We start from the raw sequence: 22,383 nt of genomic DNA on the forward strand, positions 1-22,383 counted from the left end.
CCGACACCTATTGCAACGATGCCAAGCGTCAGCTTGGCCAATAAAATCCACGGGACGGTGCCCATTTCCACCGGCTGAAGAGACATATTTAAACCCAAACGAACTCTGGTTCCACACACCCCTTAGCAAATGATTGTGCCCACTTTCAGCCGGCACCTGTGCCACCAGGGATTAGCCAGCAAACAATTAGTATTATATGATAAAATTCAAATGCGTTATTGCTTGCTGCTATGGTTCCCCTCTGAGCTTTTACTAGATAAAGTTCACATACTTCCTTGGCATTCAAACAAAAATGGTTATGAAAATAACAGTGCAATTATTTCTCTAATAAAATTACCTCCAAAGCTAGCTACAGGCTGAGTCCATTTTCTCAGCTGCTTTTCAGCCCTTTGAAGTGCTTTGTTATCCAAAATAATAAACTGCTGAGATGAGCTTTCACTTACCTGATCTCACTGTAACACTAAATACCAATCCTGACATCTCCCACTTTGAAGACATCAGCGGAACTAAATCCAAACAGCACAGACCATCTTTAATGTTTCACTGCAATAGGCACGAGAGATGTTCCCATCCGGTTCTGCTGACTCTCCGTCTGGGTAAACACACGCTCATACCAAGATCCCCCGAAGTTTTACATTTTCAAGCATCCTTTATTGACAAATGCCCCTAAAGCTGGACAAGTCTGCTTCATGTACAGAGCGGAAAACAGATGAGACCTCAGCTGAAGTTTTTAACTGCAGTTCTGAAGTCTGTGAGATACAATCTAGATTTAATTCATGAAGTGTCAAATAAGATTTCAGAGCTACCAAAGGGACTCAGAGTCACCAAGCCACGTCTCTTCCCACTTCTCTGAGCACTCTGTGACCACCACTTTCAACTCCCCTCTTACCTCCTTTTTCTTTTCACTCCTCTTTTCCGTCACCACTATTAGCATAAGATTAATTTACAGTGCATTCTTAGTCTTACTTCCCTTTCCCTTGTGTGCCCACGCAGGGAATGGTTTCATTGTTGTTGCTATTGTGTCCTTGCTGTTAATAAAAAGATTATCATTTAATTTGTATTTAGAAATAACACTGCTCTTGCCGAACGCCAGTCTTCTGTTCTCTGCACTGCCTGCCCACAGACTTTACCTCAAATTTAGCCAAACTCAAAGGCTAACGACAAGGGCAGAAGAGTTTGAAGATAACCTCAGATAATGCCTTCCCCATCTTACAGTCGCAGCCTGAAGCGAGTGCTGACAAGATACAAAATTATGTTGTTAGCGGACAACGAATTGGATTTACGAGCATCAGCATTTCAAACATTGGGCTGCAATAGCTTTGCAGCTCGCATCTGTACTCACACAGGTGTCAGTATGATTTTTTTATTATTTACCTTCATGACTTGTGAGAAGGCGCTTTTAAAGATTACTATTCTCATGAACAAGACGATAGGAGGGAAGCCTACACAAGAAACTGTTCAAACCCCCTTGCTTACACTAAGCTCAACACATGCTTTTTATTCCGGTTTTAATACCAACATTTTCTATTCCTGAACTGCGTAAGACACTGACGCTATATCCAGTGAGCAGGTCGATTTGACCTAGAAGTACTAGGAACAGCATGACTAACAGCAAATTAGATATGGTTTTGGACACAGGTCAGGGGGCCATTTTGATTTTGTTACGTGTTAGTACAAATATTTACAGACTTTATAACATGACAAATAGCAAAAACATACAAGGAACGGTCAATTCAAGTAAAAAACTTTTGTCATTTCAGGGGAAGATTTACCTTTATCATAAAAGTGATTAAAAAATTGTACTTAAAGAAAAAAATAAGCAGAACTTTAGTATTTTTGAAAACTAGTTATTTGACAACACTGAAAACAGTGGTCCTCATCCATGAGACCCAGTCAAATGTGTGTAGCTGTCATTTAAATTACCTTCCTTTTGCATCCTTTGCACGAGGATTGAAATGAACACAGCTTCCCTGTATTCATTCAGTCCTTAAGTTGTCGGCCAAGTTTAGTAGTGAATACAACTATAACACTTCTGTAGTCTCCAAAACGTATTACGGAGTTAAAAGATGCTTAAATTTGAACATAAACACAATTTGAAGCCTATGTCTAAAAACCACTTTTATTGATTCAATAGGATCATTGGCTACACAGATAAACCTGGCTGTGAGTTTGGTTCAGCCTGACGGAGCGATTCACCAAAAAAAATGTTACAGCATTAGTTTGGACATACTCGAACTTACAGAATTTATAATAAGCGATCTCAGTAAGTAACCCAGATTTCATTTTTTAGTGTGAATCACAAAGCTGAATCCCAGGGCCAGGGAAACTTGTGGTAAAAATACAGTTTAAAGGCAAGGCACATCTACTTATGGTCGAGAATTCTTGAATCTGGAATAAACAAGCTCTGAAGTCATACAAGCCCACGATGACCTGCTGGAGAAGGCTCATATCTTTCCTCAAATCAGCGGCCGCATTTCAACATTTTCTGGGGAGAATGCCGTTCTCCAGCGCATAAGAACTAGTATACTCCAAGTGCCAAGTTTGGTTACCAATTCTTTTTCCTATCTAGAAAATAAATTTCTACAGCAAAAACCATTTAACAGTAGCCCTTGTTTTCAATGGTATCTTTTGTCCTGATGGACACATCTTTTTAAATTATAAAAGTAGCGTTCTGGGCTGCAACAGGACATTCTTCCATGCGCTTTCTCGCATGAGGCAGAGCCCTCCCCCACAAATGAGACATTTGATCCAAACTGGCTCCACTGGGACCAGCTCAGCCGCCTGTGCTTCATGCGCCAGGAATTACAAACACTCCTGGAAATGCAGAAAAGGCCACCTGAGATGAGTCAATGTACAATCTCAGCAGTTGAACTTACTAAGTTGTGGACATGGCATTGCCGGCTCCAGAGAAAGAATGTCTTCTCTACCCTGTTCCCCAGACTTTTCGACAGGCTTATCACAGTTTGTGTGGTGTATGGACACAGGTTGCCTTGAGGACCGTGCTTGATGTGCTCCTGCAACATCCTCCTTCCACAAGCAGGCTGAACCCTAAATAGCTTTGGGGTAGCTCAGCTGAAACCAGAAATAATAGAAATACAGCAAGCAAGAACAAAGCAAGGACACCCTCCCACTCCCACCCCACAACCCTCCAAAACCACTCAAAACCCCAACCAATACATGGATGAGTCCACATAATTCTTCCCCAGTTTCTCCGTTCTTTGGTTTGGTTCTGAGCTCGCTCCGAGTTCCTGCAAAAGGCTAGTTAAAAAGGCCTCACCTCAGGCATTCGTGTGCCAGACAGCGCAGCGACGTCAAGGGCTCCACAGAAACTACCGAGTCTAAAAGGCTCACAACTAAATCTGATCCGACTGCGTCAGAAGTACCTTCTTGCAGAGGTACTGCACTCCTTATCTGTTTGTCAGAAACTACCTATTTTCTAGGCCTAGTTCAGTAACACCTCAGACAGCAGAGAGCTGACAGGGATGCAAGGTAAACAACGAAATACAATTGCTTTGTACTTAGAAAGATTAAAGACACAAAGTAGGTTATTTCTTAAACTTGAGTTTTTCAAGAGTCAGTCTTGAAAATGGCATAATTTTTACACAAAAGGCTACATTACAATCAAAACCTTAATTAAAATCAAGACATTTGAACATATTAGATTATAAATATGACAGAACAGAACTCTGAAGTCTCGCATTCGACCTAACTTCTTTGTGAACAAACTTATTTGTTATGGCACTAAATTATCTATTTAAAAACAGTCCCGTGGTTATAACATAAAATGCATAATTAGGAAAAATACAGAAGTACTATCTTACTTCCTTAGGACAATTTTATTCCAGTCTTTTTTTCCTCTGGACAGAGGAAGCTATTGTAACTGAGCACACAACAGCTCTTTCATAATAGAAAAAGTTACCAGCACACACGTAAGTTGCATCAAGAACAGGGGCTCTATACAATGTCCGGAGCCTGTTGAGAAACACATCGCTTTTATATGCTGTGGATTAAAGAGCACAACCATCTGGTCCGCTTTCAGGCTAAATGAGCCAGTGCTATCCTGCATGCCAATTTGCACGATTGATAAAAAAGGGCCTATTATACATCTGTCTCAGTAATGTCTGATGTTACGGTTTTAGCAACACTCTCCTGTTTTATGATTATTTCAAGTTTTATACTTTAACAATACGTTTATTTCGATGGGTACAACTGGCATCACTACGTACTATATAAATGCTTTTCTCACTTTATTATGTAAAATTAAGATTTAAAGGATAATGGCACTAAACTGACACTTTTTACATTGTTTTTAATTCCTTCTTCCAACTTTTTACAAGATTCACTACTGCAGAAGCTAAAAGGTGAAGGATTAAAAGAAGTCTTCACAGAAAAGCTCTAAGGATTGATATTTAATGAACTGTGAGATGTAAATCAATGCACAACAGCACAGTTTAAGCTTAAAATACTAGGATAACATTTATATTAAAAATAATTCACCTACAGATAATACAGTCTAGTGTTTATTGTATGTTATGGAAGGTACACTTGAATTTCAAAAATTTAAAACATATAAAAAGTGGTTAAGGGCTAACATTTTATCAACATGTGATAAATGTGTAAGAATGTTTATTATACAGCAGGGTACAATGGTAGTGTTAATGCCAACAGGGCACCACAGAAGTTAGTTTAAAAAAAATTTCCACTATGCTTTATACAAACAACACCACTTGCTGTTGTTTATCGGGAGAGGATCGCTGTCTGAAGGATAAGCAGTCCTATAGGTTTTTAATGTTAGATAGTGTCATAGTACATAGATCGGTGAATGTTTCAAAATAAAACTAGAAATGCTGTAATTACTTCACAGAAATGCACATCCAATATTTGTTTTCAATAAGAACAATAGGTACAAGATTATAACTCTCCCTATATGAAATAATTTACACACAGATGAAAGCTACACTATCTAAAATAATCACTAAATACATTTTTCTTTTGGGAAATAAACAAGCAATTTTTGTTTTGCATGATCAATATCAAAAAACATATAGCAGAAGTAGTATTTTTTTTTAAACATAACTGATGCTCTAAAATAAAAAAAAGGAAGAAATGAGAAAAAAGATTTTCCATGAATGTGCAACCTAAAATAAACCAAGCTTATATTGTAGTACAACCATATTAAGAAACCACTGATCAGAAGTACAACTTTATGGAAAAAATTTATAATCCACAAAACTGTTCATCAGGCCATAAAATAAAATAGCTCCACAGTTTACAGATAAAACTGAGGCCACATAGATGCGTGCTATGTCTTATCTCCAGTAAGTAGATACTTAGGCAGAGGATGTGACACTTTGTTTGTAGACAGCATGGTATGCATTTCTCAGCAAGACGTAAGGGAAACAAGACTCCAAGAGATCCATCGTCAGGAATGGAGACTCCTGAACAATCTGAAAAATACCAGAAACACACGGTTTTGCAGAACGCCTTCTACTGCCTGCTGCTGCTAGGTTATTTCATGGAGATACTGCTGGTCTGCACCACCACAGCACCACTCACATATCTCACGGCAAAATGAAATAATAAAGTTTAAACGTTGGTGAAAGACACATTGCTATAAACTCATCACTTCTCAAAGCCAGTCATTTAGCTTCTTCCCTTATATATTGTCATATAGCACTCCTGCCACTTCCGAAACACAAAGAATACTGAAAGGAACACCTCTGAGCAGAGAGGATTTTCCCCACACACACACTCTGAACAGTCCTTCTTTAAGGTGAAATTTCATTTTAATATTGCATATACTATATGATTGATTAAAATGATCTGAACGATGTGATACAATGTCCTAGACAACAAAGGATGATCGTAAAAATGGGGGGGGGGGGAGAATGAAAAAAAAATTAACTTCCAACAATTAGAATGCCAGGGAGAATGACATTAAAAAAAATAATTTCCACTGGTTGATGACCTACAACACACAAAGCGACACCCAAAATACCCTTGCTGAATGACACAATGTGGAGCATATTCCTTAAATTAGTAACACATAAAATAGACAAAAGCTTACCATGTCTAGTAGCAGGTAAACAGATTCTCTGTTCCTTGTAGTAGTTTTGTCCGTCTCCTGGCCAATCTTCAGTAGACTGGACGATGCAAGCTACATAAAAACAAGTATTTCAAAGCAATAAATAAAACAATGCATCAATCAACTTCTATTTTGCTATTCATGCACAAAACCTTTCTGAAGAAATTGGTATCTTAGCCAGGCACTGCAGTGTACTAGTGACTACAAAGAACAGTAAGTAGTCCTGAACACACGAACCATCACTGGGCTTTAGTTTCGGTGAGCCATTTGTTTATTTCTAGCAGTGTTCAATAAGCAATATGTGCTATTTTAATACAAAAAGTGAACTAATTTCTTGCATAGAACTTTCAGTTGTTATCACTGGTTGACTGGAGTTTTATTGTTTGAAGTTATACCCGTTTTGCAATAGAAGGACAAACTAAGTTTTACTTCCTAAACTGTATTTTTACTTGAAGAATTCCATCCTAAATGTAAATGAATAATACTTTATCAGCGCATGAGCAACCTTACAACACTAGTTTTAAAAGAGATCCTAGAAATTTGTAACGCCTACTTAGGTATTTACAAGCTCAGGATGACAGAATACAGCGAAATACTCAGTTTGCAGATGCATTGATAACCCATGTTTCATGTCTTTCAGAAATTTGAAAAAACCTCTTTTCAACTTTCAGATGTACGATCATCATTTATGCTCTCACACCAAGCAATGGCCATGTGCCAAAGCCACACATTTACCAGAAATGGATTTAAACCTAAAATGTTAACTTTAAAATCTAAATGAAGCTTCTTCTTGAACAGATTCTCTCATTAATCAATTTGTAATATAAAGTGAATGTGCATACTTCAAAAATAATCCTAGCATATACTCATCAGTATTAAGTATCCTACCAAGTTCTTTCTGTATTTAATGAACTTTGACAGGAAAGCAGATCATCCCCAGCACTACATTTTCGTCTTAAGATAAATGTTTTTCTTTCATCTAAGGGTAAGTGATATATAAAAGGTGTTAGAAAAGAGAGATTATCAAAATATCTGAACCATCAAGTCATGGTCTGTGCAATAAAGCAGTGGTCTGAAACCAGTTCGTAAACACTGAAAAAATGCAAACCTCATACCAAAAGTGTTTTTATCACATTAAACTATACTGGTTTCCTTCACTTGTCTCATGTATGCAGCTTGACACAACCATTTTTCTTTCATCTTTTAGAGCCAGCAGTTGCAGTAGACAAGGTCAACGGCCAGAGGTTTTTTTTTTTCTGTTTTACAAAATGCAATGAAGTTCCAGAAATAAAAGATCCTTTTAAGGAAAAAAAAAGTTTCTTCTAGTTACAGAAAGTTACCATTATCCCACCCCTGTAAGTGTGTTAGGCACCTAAAACAAGGGGAGGCGAGATATTTTTTTCATATTTCAAGGCTAAACAGCAAGAATCAAGAATCACTCAAAATCAGTAGTAATTTTTAAAAATTAAAGTGAAGCTGCCGTTTTAGCCTTTAGTTTCCCTTCAAGTATCAGCTAATTAAGAGCCACTTTAAAAATTCTATCTCTACTTGGGCAGCACACCAAAGTGTATTTAAAATGCATCACCACCACCTAAGGGCTTTTGATTTATTTTTTTTTCCTAAGGATTTCAGAAGCTTTGATCTTCAGCCTACTCCAAAGCATAAAAATGTGTCTCCCCAAATATCCCTGTAGCATACCACTATCAGACAGTTACTGTTTAAGAAGGGTAGATATGTCAAAAGGTAGGACTCAAAAGGCACTCTGGAGTTACCTTCTTTAAAAAAGTAAAACAAACTAAAGAGTTTATTCATCATGGGAAAAAAGTCTGCTAGACAGAATCTGGATTTTATATGCATTGCACTTTTTTTTTCCAGTCATGTGCCACACAACGTAAGAGATGGTTATGTGCTAAAATACTAAAAGTTATAGTAAAACAAATTATAACACTTGTACTGATTTGCTACTGTTACTTTCCAACATCACACACAGCTGATTATTGCTAAAGGACTACTACTAAATTTAATCTACATATAGACTTGTATTAACAATATGCTTCTCTCGTGCAACAAAACCAGATTTATATGAAATCAATTGCACTGTATCCCAAATTAATATTACATTTTCCACCTGAATTTGAACATACTTCCTCAAGTCAATCGATATTTTTCTTATGATACAAATTTTAACCTGTTGCTAGACTTCAAGAAGTAACTTACATCTGATTTTCTCCTAATCAACACTGTATTCTACAATAACTTTAGTTTCTCTGGAGTCTGTACCTACAGGAAAATAAGTAACATAACAAGCACTATGAAGCGATATTGCTATTAGAATAGATGTTGGTTAATCAGTATTAATCCATATTAATCTAAATCTATACAGTATGCCCTTGTGATTAAGATTACTCATGTCCGATTGCCGCTGTAAAGGTAACACTTGCAATGACAAAGACATTGGTAATTTAATGTGGAAGCAGACTATGTATAAAAACAGACTGAGAGGCATTAGAAGGTCAGAGTTCCTCTCTTTTTAGAGGATCTATCTCTAGAAATGAAGTTGTACATACGGCCAAAAATTCTTTAAGACGGTCTTCAATGCTTCCCTTGTGGATCGTAAACAAAGCTGCAGCAATCTGGTTGATAGCTTTTGCCAAGCAATGGATGTTGTTGCAATGCCCTAGACAAAACCACACACAAATTACCTCAGCATCACGTTTGAAAATGACAGTATTCTTTGGAAAATATCACCAAAGAGTAAACAGACTTGTCACGATGAAAGATCAACGTTTAACATCTTACAAACGGGAGCAAAGTACCTGTACTTTGAACTTGGTATCAGGAAAAGCACCAGAAGAACAGATCCCTTCTGAATGCTGTAATGGTCACAACAACATGACAAAGATCCCTGTGGCTATTAGAAATAAGGAAAAATAATATATTGAAAGTTTATTTGGCTTCTACAAAACTGGAGAGTGTTACTACTTGACTAGGCTAAAAAGACACGTATAAGCAGGATTTTTTTCAAGCTAATTGGCTATTTTTCTCCCCTCTATGTAAATGGACAAGTTGTCATGCCCAGACAGCTTTCACCCAAGAGATCTACAGGAACTCAAGAACAAAACTGTCGAATTGCTAACTGCTGTATACATCTTGCCTAAAATTCACCCAGGCTTCAAAGGCCTGGAATGTGACTAAATGACACCAATTTTCAAAGACAGCAGAAGAACTGCTCCTCAGCCTGATGTCTCTTCTAGGCAAATTAAGTAAAATCTACCACTTTAAAACAAAATTAATAGACACCTGGGCGAATATCTTGGGAAAGTGCTAATGTACGAAAAGCAGGAGGTCTTTGAAGGAGTTACAAAGCATACAAGCATGCAAACACTACTGATTCTTTCCGATTCATTTTGACCATTGCTGAGCACTGAGCTCGTTTTTTTCATTTGGTCACTTATTGTAACTCCAAGATCATGCCTAAATAGCAAGGTCAGCTAGAACCCATCACTCCACATGAGAAAAATTTATTTTTTTCCCCCATGCATATCACTGTTCTTACTTAAAATGGATTTTATCTCTCATTTTATTGCACAATTTACTCAGTGTCGTAATATCCATCTGCAGCTCTTTACTCCTCTAATATCCTCAATAACTTCACATAATACAAAAATTTTCTCACCTCACTCTTCACCCTCCTTCTGGGTGGTCTATGAATATGTTGACTGGTAGGTCCCAGCAAAGATCCCTATGGATCTCCACCAGCAGGCCTGCTGATACCCCTGCTCCATCTCCTATTTTTTAATTAAATATTGCTGCATGAATATGCTAGTCCAAAAAAAAAAGAACAGATCACCACTTTCCTTGAACATCAGTCAAGAACATCTGTTCTGCTTAATTCTGCTGATTTAAGTTTATATTTGTTTTTGAAGTGGCTTGATTCTTTGAAGTTACTTCATTTTTATGTCTCGGAGACTGTAGAAAAAGCATCAGCAAGGGAATTCAGCTGATGAATTGTTGTCTTCTGACCTGTGACAGGTTTCAAGTATTTAGAAAAGGCTATGTCTCATGCAGTCGAGTGTTCTATTCTAGCCTCTAAATGACAAATTAGTCCTCTAGCCTGACAATTGACTAGCAGTTCAGATTTCTTACTGAGAACAAAAGTAAAGTCCTGCTAGAGTCTGAGCCTTTATCTGGAGCTAGTGGAAGAAACAGGCTTGATCCTGAAGTCGGCAGAGAGAACACAGACATTGCTAAAGCTGTCCAAGAACTGTCTGTATTTGGGAGGTTATGTCTTGCCAGATTAGAAAGCTGAAACTCCTTCAAATTTGTGACTTGTTGACGGATAAATTCAGGATTTGTCCAGGGAATGTGCTTCATAAAAAGCAGCCTTTATTAAGTTCTCATTCTGGAAATAGCATCTATATTAAGCATCTCAAGCCAGATGTTCTACAATAAGGGCAGAACAGGAGAAAAAGTAGTATTATGCAAGGACTGCAGAACTGACAAGGTCTATTCTGTTTGTTCAGTTATTTCTGTAGAGTGAACGTATTTTATAGATTCCTTTTGCCAGGCTGTTTTCCTCTCAATAAAAAAAGAGCCCACTCAGTAAAGAATTACATAATACAGGGGCCACATCTCGTAAAATCAGTAGCAACTCCTAATACGGGCTCATTTGAGTTCTAGATGGAACTCCTCTCCAGCCACAGTTTTATGAGGTCTTATTAAGTGCACTTACTTTAAGAATCCACTTTGAAACAGGCTTTGTCTGACTTCACGTTAAGAGTTACTGAAGGTAAATGAAATCACAGAAGCTGGAATGTTTAAGCTACCTGATATAAAACAGGCAGAAGACAGAATTATCTGTTTCAGCCTGCTGAGACTCTGAGGACAAACAGGGTCCTTGGAAGAGAAGGGAGTTTGAGGAGGGCAAACCTGCCTGAGCTCTAACCTGCTGGAGCACCTCCAGCTTGCCTGACTCACATACTTTGAAATAAATTTGCAAAGGGGTGAACGTGAAAGTACAATCACTGTTAAAAACTTTTAGTACTGTCCCCCAGCAAGCAGTAAAGTTTTGAGACGCTACAGTAGGTAAGATGGAGAAGCTGGTAGCAGAAAGTGCTTCCTGAGGGTTTCTTTTATGAAACAATAAACAATATTTAAGAGACATGGTCTTAACACATATAAGTAAATTCATTTGGACCAAGTTAAGAGAACGAACCTGACTGTCCTTTAACAAGCAAGTTTCTACCTGTGCCCCTCACCCAATCACATGTGATATGCCCTGCTCTTGCCTCTATTTGAATATTTTCATTCAGCCATCGTAACTTTGAAAAAGCTCACAAAAAGCCACAGAAATACTATGAGCATAGAGACAACATGAAGCAACTCTGTGGGTTACAGATTGTTCTCCCTACCCATCAGAAAAAAGCTGTTAATTTTAAAATTCACAACTTTTCAAATCAATGTTCGAGTTCTAATCATTGCACCAGAGATTTATACAACTTTTTCCACAACTGGTAAAAGGCTACGCTATCTGATTAAAATGAAACTATAGTTAACAAATCCCTAATCTCTCAAAACTGAAGAAAACGTTAATTAAACCAATTTAAAACAATAATCTTGAGTCTCTCAAAAAATGTGATCTGCATACTACACTAATTGATACATAAGACTTTCAGGATTTTTGATCTTTTCCTAGTACTTTAAGTTTTCAGAAGTCAGTTTAGACAATTCTTTGTGAGTTAAGCTTTGACCAGATTAAAAATGCAACTATTGAAAAAAAAAATAGAAAAAACATGCTGTACCCAGTAAATGGATGCAGAATAAACATGGTCTTTTATGTGAGCCATGCTACACATCACAAAGGAAATAGCTTGAACAGCTGAAAGGTGACTTTTGTATGTGTTGGAACAGTTTTGTCAGTCTTTTTTTTAATTTAATTTTGTCTGAAAGAGAACTTTTTTTTTGTGGATTACATGCAAAGAATTTCCTTGAGGCAACGATTTTACTTTTTTTTAAATAAGAAAAGTTGAACTACTGCATAGGATATAATTCTGTTCACAGCTTACACCTTCCAGATTCTGTTTTCAAAAATTTTATGCTTAGTAATATGAACAGCATATTAAATATAGAAAAGACACCTTGTACGAGTGGCCCATAGCCAATGTAAAGATTACTAAAACATCTACACTATTATATAAAAGTCTCACACTAAGTAACACAGAATGTATACTCCAGCAATTCTATATATTAGGACGAGATTGCCCCCTACAGTATCCGAACTGTTCTTAAAATCTCAAGCAGAAGACTCATTTTTCACAGAAAGTCATCTCAAACAAGAGTTAAGTAAATGCTTTTTAAAGTAACTTCCAGAAGAACTTTCCTGGATTAGGGCTACACTGATTTTCCAATTTTGTTTACTACAAAACGTAGTTAAGTATCTGAAGCAAAAATATTCAAGAAACTACAGAACTATTATGAAGAAAGCATTCACAGCAAATACTTAGCTGACTCTACATTACCTTCAATGGCGGGGCTATACTGAGACATCACATTACTAGCCAAAGTTGGCAAGGAGACTGCCACGAAGACCATGAGAAGGCAAGCAATTTTATACTCTTCTTCTGGACTGATGTTTTCTAAAAACAAAACCAAAGTTCTTTTTAATTAAAGAAGTCATCTCAAAGTATTTCCTTTCAACTGCAGGTAGTTTAGAACGTAACATGTTTGACCAAACTGAAACTTAAACCCATCAACAACGAACTCAATGTCTATACTGTGGAAGGAGGAATATTACGTCAGTCTTGCCAAAAGACAGGGTGGAGCTTCAAAATGTCCAGTTATCTACAAAAATGAGGGCAAACCGCTTCCACCCTATCACTTCTAATCATTTAGTAACTAAGACTTTAATATGCTGAGCAGAACAGTAAAGGAAAAAAAGGCAACAGAGTGCTCAGTAAGGAAGATAGGGAAAAAAGCTGAAGACTCTCTAAAAGCCCTTAAAAGTGCTTTCATGCCTTCAAACCTGCCGGAGTAAACAAAAGCAGTGGTGCTTTAAAGCAAGTAAGAGGAAGCACTATACATGTTAGAACATTAACATGTTTATTTTACCATGTTTCTCCTTGTAAGCTCCATGTTAACACTTGTATAACATACCAGTAACACAATGTTCTGAAATTCATGAGGTGCATTCAGCTGGCATTTCGGTTCCTAATGGCACAGATCTGTAACAGATCTGTACAACCGAACTGATCACGTCCGTAGTTGTTCACAATAAGAGTCCTATTGTCATTGTCTTTAAATTACAGCAGTCTTCACCACTAGCTATTAAACTCCTTCAATGTCTACTCATTCTTTTGTAGACAAACAAGCTAATTCACGTATGGTTGAAAAGATTCTCAAGCTAACGCATCAGTAGGCAGCAGGCACAAATAATTCACTTATGCCACTTACGGAGTTCATCGAAGGAATACAAAGGGCCCAAGATACAAAAGTCTCCTCCTAGTATTTTAAACACTTCCATGCCTGGTGCATTATTTGCTCCTCCTGTTTTTTGGTGTTTTGTTTTAGTTTTTTTTACACTTACAAAGCTGTAACTTCTTACCTGATTTTTGGGAAGACAGCGCTACAACCAAGGCAGGATCAATCTCACATGGCAATCCAGCAGCTGATGACAGTTCATATACATTCATTGCCACCTGAGGACCAGAAGAAAGATAATTAAAAAAAAAGACAACATCGACTGCTTTTTGTGTAAACATGATGAAGCACGGTTTTGCTGTCACGTTTAAAATGTTCATATTAGGGTTTGAGGCACTAAGGAATTTCAGAGACTTGGCTAAAACAAGATAAAGAGACTCTAGATTTTTGTTTCTTTCTAACCGACACTGAACAGCTGGGTCAGTACTTTGTGTGCTAAATTATTTCTTTTTGTCAAGCCAAACGAAGCTTGTATACTTTTCCACATTACCTCCAAAGCAAACATCCTGACTTCCAATTAGCTGTTTCTACATTTTTCTTCGCTGTTCAAAAGATACTAGCAGATTTTCTCTACTAGATCTGAAGTATCAGCTAACATCTGCAAATATAGCATTTTTAGACAAAAGCCAAAAGTCACAGTTTGGTGAAGTGTTAGAGTAAGGCAGAAATATTACAGCATTCAAATTTGATACACATTCAGTGTCTAGTGATCCCAAGTGCCAAGAATTAGACTCTCAGCGGCCCTAACACTTGGAGGAACTAAGAGCGTCTTGAAATGTATTCCATTTTCCAGGCTGTATCTTTCATTGCCATTAACAAGTGTTCACCACAGTTCTTCTCTCTTTCCCCAATTTACATTTTGAACAAACTATCTGAACCTGTAGTTCAGATGAATCTCTGCAAAAGCAGGTTTATACCAAATACGAAGGACTATGTGAAACGCTAGCAATGTGTCTTACTGCCATGAATATTTGTGAAGTTTTACACTTTGCCTGTAAATTCTCATCTATAGCTGGTCAGCTCCACATAGGGGGAAGCTGGGCAGACTATCCTTATTCATGTGCTCCAGCCTGGCTACCTAAGGGCAAGTTCTGACATGAAAAGCACACAATGCTGTTTGCACAGTGCCATGCTGTCAGCAGGATGTACGTTGAGTACAGTCCTGCATTAAAAGAATTCCAGAGCATCCAGATGAGAGCCAGTTCACAACAAACTGGTTAAGGAGCAATGGTGGAACAAATGCAAGCCTGTTTCTAAAAGCCTGTAGAGACAACCCAATGATTTAATATAAAAAATAACCAAATAAAAGAAGAACAAATCCCCATTTTGCCAGTTGCCCCAAATCATAAAATTCAGGGATACTAAAATAAAAACAACATTTAATAACAAGTATTCATTTCATCAACAGCTTTAAAGCTGTTTATGCTTTGCTTGGTAAATTCAGTACATAGGAAATTACTATGTTATTATTTCCTAAAATATGCCCATTTGGGCAGTTGTCCTAATCCATTGTACAAAGCCCTGTGAAGATCTGCCTGTTGACATGCCTTCATTTCAGAAAAAAAAGTCTACTGTCCCCCAAAAAGCCTTTGTTGCCTACAATTGCACTGCTGTATGTGACAAAACCAGGAGAAAGTTCAGACAATGAGCTGCTGATTGTCCACAGGGCCTAATTATTAGCAGGCTTATAGCACAGTTCTGGCCCTTCCAACAAGCTGTTTCCAAGACAAAGTTCTGGCAGAGTTACAGCGTAACATATGTCAGAGCCCCCAGCAGGCACTATGGACAAGCCTACACAGGTTTGTCTCCTCCATGCACAGTCCTCCAACTTTATGCAGGCAAGCGATGTACTCTCAAACAAGCCTACATGGCATCACGCCACGCCACAGGACGCTGGTGTCTATGGTTGGTACCATGCAAACACCAGCATGGTGGACTGTACCATGGTACTTAAATTTATTTTAGACACTTTGAACTAGAAAAACACACACACAAAATAGGTATATTTAAATATTACAGGGGAACTACAGCAGGCCCAGAGAAGGCCAACAGGCAAGTATTATCTGAAGCAGAGGTAACTTGGTGGTGCTACATGGCACAAGCAAGAGAACAGTCCTCAGCATGGTTTTATTTAGCAGTGAGTAGGTCTTTTTTGCCATCCAGTTATTCCAGTGACTGCAAATTACTCCAGTGACTTCCAGAAAAGAAGCAGCAAGTACTATGCTTTCTTGTATCTGCTGACACAAACGAGTTCAGTGACATCTTTAGAGATCCACTGAGATGTTTAAAATGATCTGTGTTCATCAGCTTAAAAATATCAATGCTAAAATACTATCTTCAATGACTACTGTTGCAGCCTTTATCCCACCATACTTTTCAGCACCCCTTTGATACCAGAGGGTGTAAGATGCTTTCTGAAAAGGTGAAGCAAAGCAAGCAGTGAACTTCCCTTCTCATCTCTTCTGCATGCTGATTCCTCAAGTTCAATAGTGGAACACAATGCTTTGGTGATCAGTGATTTTCTATGTAATTATAGGTGAGAATTTTAGAAAGGCTTTTCTTGAGAAGTGTGGAAGTAACTTGCATCATTTAGATATAATTTTTATCACGAGCCAGTATCCTTGAGGTTAATTTTCCATAGCACTTCCACAGAATCCCTCTATTCTGGTATGCATTTCGGTGTTTTCTGTGACATCAGAAACTCGTGGCTCGTTTATGAGCATTGCAAGTTTCAAAAAGCATGTGACTATATTTTGGAGTGACATGGCATATGTGTGAAATGTCAGTAACATATCATATTCTTCATGCAACCTCTGACTCATTTTCAGACAGACTGCTAAATTGTGTCTTCTGAAATCAGGAGGCCCACCATAATGGACTCTGAACTGTTCTTGTAATGTACTTTTAAAAAGGAGAAGGTGTTTTTTTATTTATTTAGTGAATCTTCATACACAACAGAACTTAAGTTTCTTTCCTCAAGAGTAAACAGCAAAACATAACCTTCAAGTTCAGCAATAACAACATATTCCAGCCCTCAAAACCCATACTTTACTCAAGAGCAGACTTATTGTTTCTGTAAAAGTGAATCAAGAGTTGCACAATGCATATCCCACTACCTGTTCTCTGCAAATCAAATTGCCACAATACCATTAAGAAGCTTGCAAACCTTCATAGGCCCCAAGCTGCAATAAGAGATTAAAAAACCAGCTAGGCCGCGGTTATTGTGCATACCTGTCCAGAAGGCATGTGATGTACCAACAAGGGTTTCTTGATGGAAACATACTACCATTCAGAAGCAAGCCACCATATTTAAGCTGCTAACTTTTTTTTCAAGCATTTCAGATGGTGGGTTTACAAGAATTTTCGATTTAAGGTGAAAATCACACTTGTAGCTATTACATGCATAGAGTTCCAATCACGTACACAGAGTCCTTGAAACATTTACTTTTACCAGTTATGCTGCTCACACCACAAAGCAGCTCAGTATTCCTCCCTTTATCGCTTAGTCATGTTTTAACACTTGCTAAGTTTTGTTCTTAATTCTTTCCATGAAAGTTCTCAAATGTGATCACAGGCAGACTCTTGTGCTTATCCCATCAGTTGGTTGGGTTTTTTTTTCACCAGAACATCAGGAGTCTGCGTATGCACAACTACTTAGCTCTTTAGAAAAAAAGGGGGTGTTTTTTGTTTCTGGGTTTTTCACACTAAGCATGAAAGTCTTGCCCCTTACATATTTTCAATGAGGTCCCAAAATGACTCCATCACCCTTGGGGCCAAACATTACCTTCATGTCAGTCTCTCTTGGAATGTGATCTTTAAAGTCCTCAATGGAACTTACAAGGAAAGGAATGTGGTAGGATAAGACCTAAGAGACACAAACACACCAATAATGAGAAAACATACTTCCCATGTTAAGGGTCAATTAGACACTACCATTATTTTACTAGACTTAACTTTTTTAAAATGAGTTTTTTTTATTTTCTGCATAGGAATTTGTTTGCAGATTTGAGACATTAAAGCCCAATAAACTCAAAATTGAGCAGTTTGCAAGTAAAGTGAAAAGAAAGCTTTTACAATGTACTAAACAGAAAAGCTTGAGAAGCATGCTCAAACTAAAACTTATGTTTTAATGTAATTATTTCACTGAACCGCACTCAAAAAGTAGACTCCCCTTGCTCAGCTGGGAATTCAGAGTTGAGTTTGACTGACTATTGCCATTTTACCCACACGCCAATCTTTTAAGAGGTAGCATTTCTAAATAGTGAAGCTTCAAATATTTTATCATTCCATTAAATTAAATACAATGAAAATTATTCAGAAGATATTGAGTTATTTCTTACATCTCTAAGTGCTTCTTGTGCCAAAGACCGAAAAGACAAGATAACACCAATAATCGTCATTCTCTTCAAAACACTGTCAACAGCTGGAGAGAAAGAACAATAGTGAACAAGTTGATATTTACAAGCTCATTTCTTCAAAAAAGAGAAAGAAAATATTTAACAAAATACCAAAAAACACAAGGTACTGAAACAATGGCATTCCTTAAAAGACCCAAAATAAACAGTGCTTAAGCAAGTTTTTATAGCTGAGTTGACAATGAGATTTTCAGTAGATGTATCCTGTTAACCACTTCATGGAATGAACCCGGTTACACACAGTATTGCATGTGAACATTAGTTCTGTGTTTTCCTGAGGCCAAAAATGTCTCTTTATAATAGTTATTTTTGTTAAAAATAATTAGATGTAAAAATACTTCCAAAGAGTGCAATTTACACTGTGACGGAATCAAATCAGAAATGTGTGTCAAAAACCCTTTTCTATTCTATGGGTACACACCTGGTAGTTATAGCTACACGTTATCATCCCTGAAGAGAAAAAATGCTCAAAGCTCATCACTACTGTAGTGCTGGTGCCCCCGTTAACACTGAAATCTCATTTTGTCTGTACACAAGACGACTAGAAAACTTTGAAAAGATGCATCTGTTTATATGAGCTCACATACATTTTGCTGCTTCTATATATATTTAATATGGATAAATTAGTTTTTCCCATTTTCTTTATAAAGACAAAGATAAAAAACAATACTGTATCTTTAGTAGGACCTTGCTAGTTACCCACATGATAATCTTTTAAAGAGTGCTGCCATCTGGTCAGGCTTGTCGAAGCTGGTCCTCATTTGTGTTAGAACTTCAACATTCTCCACCACAAGTTTCTAAAAAGAAGCAAGGATTCAGGTCAGCTATAGTTTTCAGTATGTTAACAGGATAAATACATGGTTTAGGATATTTCAGTCTGGCAGAGAGGCAACTAAACTCATGGAATACAGATGTACCCATTGTGGTTTTAGTGAGACTACAGTATCAGTATTATCGTCAGGCACTACTCTACCCAAAAACAAGCTCTGAATCAAAAAGCAGAGGATTAGATACCCATTGGAACATGGATTTTTATATTCAGTAGCGTACACAACTTCTTAAAACAGGGGAATGAAACTCAGCAAAGTCAAACAATAGCTCCTCATGCTAATTTAGCTTTTTGTAAGAAAAGTATACAGACACCAATTAAAATGCATATTCAAAGTAATACATTCCTTTGGGTTGCTCCTTTGACTAGTTACGCTGTAAGGATTAGAAATGTAATGTTGGTAAAATTGAAGAACGGAATGAAGAGTTTAAGAGTCAGACTGTTAAACCGTGGTGCAGTTTACTTTAAATTTTCTTCTATTACAATTAAAATAAAAACAAAGACATTAATTTAAGCCTCAACACCTTAGCCTGAAGCAGTAAAACTCAAGTTCAGTATTTTTCATGTCAGTGTGACCAAAAGAAAAGAAAATGTGTGTCTGTTTCCAATTTGTAACAACTGTCATACATGCAACTTTTAGCATTAGGGTAAATGTAATAACTTTCCTACAATCACTCTCCAAATATGTATCAGATTTAAATTTAAATTACAGAGATTGTATAATCGCATCTATAAAATGTCAGATCCAAAAAGGGTTTCTTGCTAGCTGAGGAACTTACGTTGTGCAAAGTAGTATTTTTAAACTCTCTTCAAGCAAGATATAGGTACTTTATTCTTACAAAAACATATTTTTGCAGTTCGAATACAAAGTATCCTATTTCAGAAATGGAAAATATGATTATCTCTCTTCAGGTAGAGGGCAACCAGTGGCTGAGAAAACTTAGATATCTTGTGTGCTTATGAACATTAACTGAAGAAAGTATTTCCCTTTTTGCGAAGGAGACCTAATTTAGTGCTTTGTATACTAAATAATATCAAGGTAGAAAAGAACTGAAAGATGAAGTAAGAAAACAAGATATTCTTGATTGGGGGTGGTCTTCCAAAGTGACTAGCAATACTTTTATTTTTCAAGTGGATGCATTCCAATCTACCTTAATTACTAGGCAGCACAAACAAAAGGAGCAATGAGAGGGGAAGCAGGAAGAACTACTATTCATCAGATGTAGGCCATTATAAGCCTGGACCATAATTTCAGATATATCATATAAAAATCTAAGAGGAGACATACCTGCAGGGACCTACTGCTAAGGATCTCAGAACATTTGACCTTTGCTAGTTCTGTTAACTGCTTTAATGGTTGTATTTTACTTTGCTTCGACACACACTGAAAATAAGGCAAAACATAGCAACTGGCAAGAATGGAGATTAAGTTTCAGAGTAAAAAAAACCACAGGAGGAGAAAAATCTAGCACAACTTAAACTATAATGCTGCTATGAAATAAATGGTGGTCTGTGTTTACTTCCACCTCCCAGTCAAGCAGCCTGTGCAAAGCAGATCTGTGCAACAGCTTTGCCCTCTCAGATTGCCATGACATTGTCTCATGGCCATGCTATTTGCATAAGCTCGAGTCTATCCATAATCCACCCAGTCTTCCCACCTTCATTCTTCTTATCTTCAGTGAGAAGCAAGGAAAGAAATAAGGTAATACAAGATGCAGGAAACTAACCACCTCCAAGAATGTGTGCTCACACATAGAAACACAAGATGTACTTCTACGCTGAAAGCCAAAGCAAGAGCGGTTTGTACGGAAATCAAGATGGGCAATTTTAAACCAACCGATGTATCAGAACTTGGCAGATGTGCGACATTTTAATTGAAAACCCTCAAAGCTCTCCAGAATGCAAGATTGAAGGCAATAGCCCACACACACTGTTATCGAGTCAAGCCTTCAGCTTTACAAAAAATAACCAGCGTATTAGTTTAAGATTTAAAAGGAACAGGCTGGAATGCAGTTCAAGTAGTTACTTAAATGAGGCAAACTTCCCCTCCTCGCCCCAGTCTTAAACTTCAAATATAAAACCAACACCTGGTCCCACTGCGGGAAGCAAAGCAAGCATGTTGAACCCTACTCTTAATAAATTCCCCATTCTATCCTCATGTTGCTTCCTTCCCCCAAACACAGATGTTTCTCAGTGCTCTCTTGCTAAGCCAACTGCACCTCAGCCAAAGAGATGAACATTTTATTGCTTTATTTTTTTCCTCCAAATATGTGGTCATGCGCATGTGGAACTACATTATGGTCTGCTTAACCTTAGCGGTATCACAAAACAACAAACCTCAGAGACAATTTAAAGTTGCTTTTTAAAAAAATACACAGAGCTACAGTATGAATTGTGTTGATTTTGAGGAAATACAACCACAATAAGTGGACAAAGACAGCAGTAACCAACAAACATCTGCCTAACGGCTTTGTGTTTTACTTGAAGCGTGACAGACGTAACCTTAAAATCATAGCATTCTCACCTGGAAAAGTCTCATTCTAGAACTGTAAAGTTGGAATGGGCGTAAGGAATCAACTCCCCAGTCTGGCTCAGGTCAGGGCTGCTGCACGCTCTTGCAGCAGCTGGGCAAGCATGAGCAGCCCCTCTCCTCAAGCTCTGACATTGAATAAAAGGCTTCACATCTTTTAGGGCACCACACATCCTAGCAACTCAGCAGCACCGAAACACGCAATGTTTACAGGGAGAACAAGGTCTCTGAAATCGTAATATGGGATGTATGAAAAACACACACTTTTAAGGGCCTGGTATGCTAACAATAATAAATTGTTCTTGAAGAAAAGAAAAAGAAAGTTCCTTAGATCTCTTAAGTATTCATCTGCATTTTTAAAAACACAGCACGCATGAATAATTAAAAAAAATTCTTATTGTAATTCGTGGTTAAAAAAAGTTGAAGACAAGATATAGTAACAACTTGGAATTAACTTTGGAAATGACAGTAAAAGAGTAAGTCATATGAAAAGCAAATATATGACAATTAGTGGCATTTTAATACTATGACTATCCTGGTAGAGTAGTACATGTTATTAAGTTTATTAAACCCTCTTTCCAGAAAGAGTTAATTACATAGGCACCAAGTGGTTACCCTGTCATTGTTCGTTATTTCAAATATACATGCAACTAGCTTCCTTGACATGCCCATATTTTCAGGTTTTTTTCATGGCACCAACTTTATTGTTTGTGTTGCTGTAGGTATCAGGTTTATTTATGAGAATACAGACAGTTATAATAAAATGGATATTGTTCAGCTAGAGGGAAAGGTGTGTCTAAAAATGAGGAAAACAAAGAAAAGACCTGAAGTCTCTGATCCATGTAAAATGAACAATAGATGCCAACACACCCGGTAAAGAAAGTAAGTCCTTGTAGATGACTAAGATACACTTGAGATTTTCACACTAAGTTTTGAGAGTCAACAAACTTTGATCAGCGCTTCACAAGCACCCAGAGTTCTTGAAAAACATTTATCTTCCCATTGATGATAAAAAGAGAGCTGACTACTAGCTTAGGGCATCTACACA

At 37.3% G+C, this 22,383-nt stretch overlaps 1 protein-coding gene across 4 annotated transcripts in view; it reads right to left on the reverse strand.

The window, feature by feature from the left end:
• Positions 1 to 4,394: 4,394 nt before the first annotated feature.
• The window catches only part of NCKAP1 (NCK associated protein 1), a 59,781-nt gene continuing 41,792 nt past the window's right edge, over positions 4,395 to 22,383 (reverse strand). For all 4 annotated transcript variants that reach the window (XM_074596039.1, XM_074596038.1, XM_074596037.1 and 1 more), the window contains 8 exons: positions 18,680 to 18,773; positions 17,902 to 17,984; positions 17,346 to 17,426; positions 13,686 to 13,779; positions 12,604 to 12,720; positions 8,653 to 8,762; positions 6,068 to 6,157; positions 4,395 to 5,447 (listed from right to left, as the gene is read on the reverse strand). In XM_074596039.1, coding sequence (XP_074452140.1) covers positions 5,331 to 5,447; positions 6,068 to 6,157; positions 8,653 to 8,762; positions 12,604 to 12,720; positions 13,686 to 13,779; positions 17,346 to 17,426; positions 17,902 to 17,984; positions 18,680 to 18,773 — 786 coding nt within the window. In that variant the 3' untranslated portion in view covers positions 4,395 to 5,330. The remainder of the gene's footprint in view (positions 5,448 to 6,067; positions 6,158 to 8,652; positions 8,763 to 12,603; positions 12,721 to 13,685; positions 13,780 to 17,345; positions 17,427 to 17,901; positions 17,985 to 18,679; positions 18,774 to 22,383) is intronic.

The sequence above is a fragment of the Larus michahellis genome, chromosome 7 (genome assembly GCF_964199755.1).
Source record: "Larus michahellis chromosome 7, bLarMic1.1, whole genome shotgun sequence".
NCBI classification, from domain to species: Eukaryota; Metazoa; Chordata; class Aves; order Charadriiformes; family Laridae; genus Larus; species Larus michahellis.